Source organism: Sinocyclocheilus grahami, unplaced genomic scaffold (genome assembly GCF_001515645.1).
Source record: "Sinocyclocheilus grahami isolate Dianchi unplaced genomic scaffold, SAMN03320097.WGS_v1.1 scaffold6835.1, whole genome shotgun sequence".
Taxonomy (NCBI): domain Eukaryota; kingdom Metazoa; phylum Chordata; class Actinopteri; order Cypriniformes; family Cyprinidae; genus Sinocyclocheilus; species Sinocyclocheilus grahami.
The window spans coordinates 2120-3848 of record NW_015511095.1 but is presented as its reverse complement, the minus strand read 5'-3'; the positions used below and the strand labels follow the sequence as shown (position 1 = coordinate 3848).

Below are 1729 nucleotides of genomic sequence, written 5' to 3'. Positions count from 1 at the left end.
GTGCAGGAAGGTGTTGAGGAAGTCGATGGAGAGGAAGCGCAGGTCGGTCAACCTCTCCAGCAGGCGTTCCACGCTGGCGTAGCGGATCTGCAACACCTTGCAGGAGTTCATCATCTTACTGAAGCGGATATCCACGTCATCACAGTACAAACTGGCATCAGACCTAAACATGTGACACAGATTTTTAGAAGTGATTTGCATATTTACAAAAGCATAGTGACTTCCAGTGTCAGAAGAAGTGCTTACTTGATCATCTGGGGCACAGTGACTTTAGAGTTCTCCTCAAAGGCGTTCATCATCAGCCCATTACAACGAATATTATCTATGCACTGTAGTAAAGAGTGAAAGAGAGAAAGATAGGGAAAAAAAGAGCGTGAGGACAGTATTTGAACCACAGGATGCGAGTAAAAGGCAAAGGTCTTGCCCAGGGCTGTGTGGATCACTCAGTGTTATCTGATGTGAGCAGACGTGCCTGGCTGATGTCGCTGGTCCAGGCTGACTTCTCTTGCCGTGAGGAGGCCACCAGGATGATGGTGAAGGACTGACTGTCTTTGGGCTCCACCACAATCTTAAAATCCAGGTGCTCCATGTCCTGACCGCTCTTGTCTGACTTAGCTGAAGAGAAAAAAGAAAATGCAGTGATCCTCTGGAATAAATCTAGCGGAGGTCTGTTGTGATTAGATTTGTGGTTGAATCTACTTCCATAACATGCCAATATCAGTGCGGGTAAGTATATAGGTCTCTTATCAGTGTCAAAATGTGAGCCTTCTTTTGTTATTGCAGATATTTTATGATATGTTTAAGATTAAATCAAGAGTTTTGATACGTACACTCGTCATCTGTGCCCTCTGGTTCCTCTATCAGTGTGCAGTCAATGAGCGACACCACTCCATTCTGCCATTCGGAGACAAGCAACAGTCAGACATGCTCTGAGAATCTATCAAATAATCAATAGCAGCCGTGCTAAAACAGTGATTACGGTGAGGCTCTCCTTGAATTTCCCCACAGACCAAGAGCAATAGTGTCTTATTGAATGTGGTAAAATTACAGGCGGCTGAAGGTGGTAATTACCCTTTTCTGGGCACAACATAACATTTCACTGGTTTAACAAGGAACCTGATACATTAAAAAAATCGTCCTCTGTGAAATTAAGGAACTATGAAAACTAAAAAACAAACAAAAAATAAATAAACAGCCGCCCCCAAAAAATATTTATCTAAAATATATGTCTCAATAAATAGTTGAAGGCAGATTTCAAGTGTTTTTTTAATATTAAAATGGATAATTCTGCTGTGACAGCACATTTTAAATATGATACCATAATAAAGTACTGCACTACAAGGTGTATAGATACATTAAAAGAAAAAAGGTTAAATTAGGTTTAAAAAGTTGATAATATGCTGATCATTCATCAAAACATGATCATTATTGTTGTTATTTAATTAATTGATTAATTAGACAATTATATTATATTCTTTATTATGTTATTTCCAAGAAGCAATGCATATTTAGCATTATTTATTATTATTATTGTTGTTGTCTATTAATTACAGTTTATATTATATTTATTTTTATTATATTTCCATGTGGCAAAGTGAAATCTTATAAAATCATATAAAAGTTACTTAATCTCAAAACTACTTTTAAAAAGGTGATAATTTGTTGGCCATTCATTAAAAACAATTATTACTACAAATTATTAATACTACTACTACTACTACTACTACTA

General features: G+C 36.9%; 1 protein-coding gene across 1 annotated transcript in view; it reads right to left on the bottom strand.

Annotated features, from left to right (window-relative positions):
- Positions 1–4: 4 nt before the first annotated feature.
- The window catches only part of LOC107577674 (ras-specific guanine nucleotide-releasing factor 1-like), a gene marked incomplete at its 3' end in the record, with an annotated part of 2308 nt that continues 583 nt past the window's right edge, over positions 5–1729 (bottom strand). The window contains exons 2-5 of the mRNA XM_016263722.1: positions 831–894; positions 473–615; positions 247–329; positions 5–163 (exon numbers count right to left, since the gene is read on the bottom strand). Of these exons, the coding sequence (XP_016119208.1) occupies positions 5–163; positions 247–329; positions 473–615; positions 831–894 (449 nt within the window). The remainder of the gene's footprint in view (positions 164–246; positions 330–472; positions 616–830; positions 895–1729) is intronic.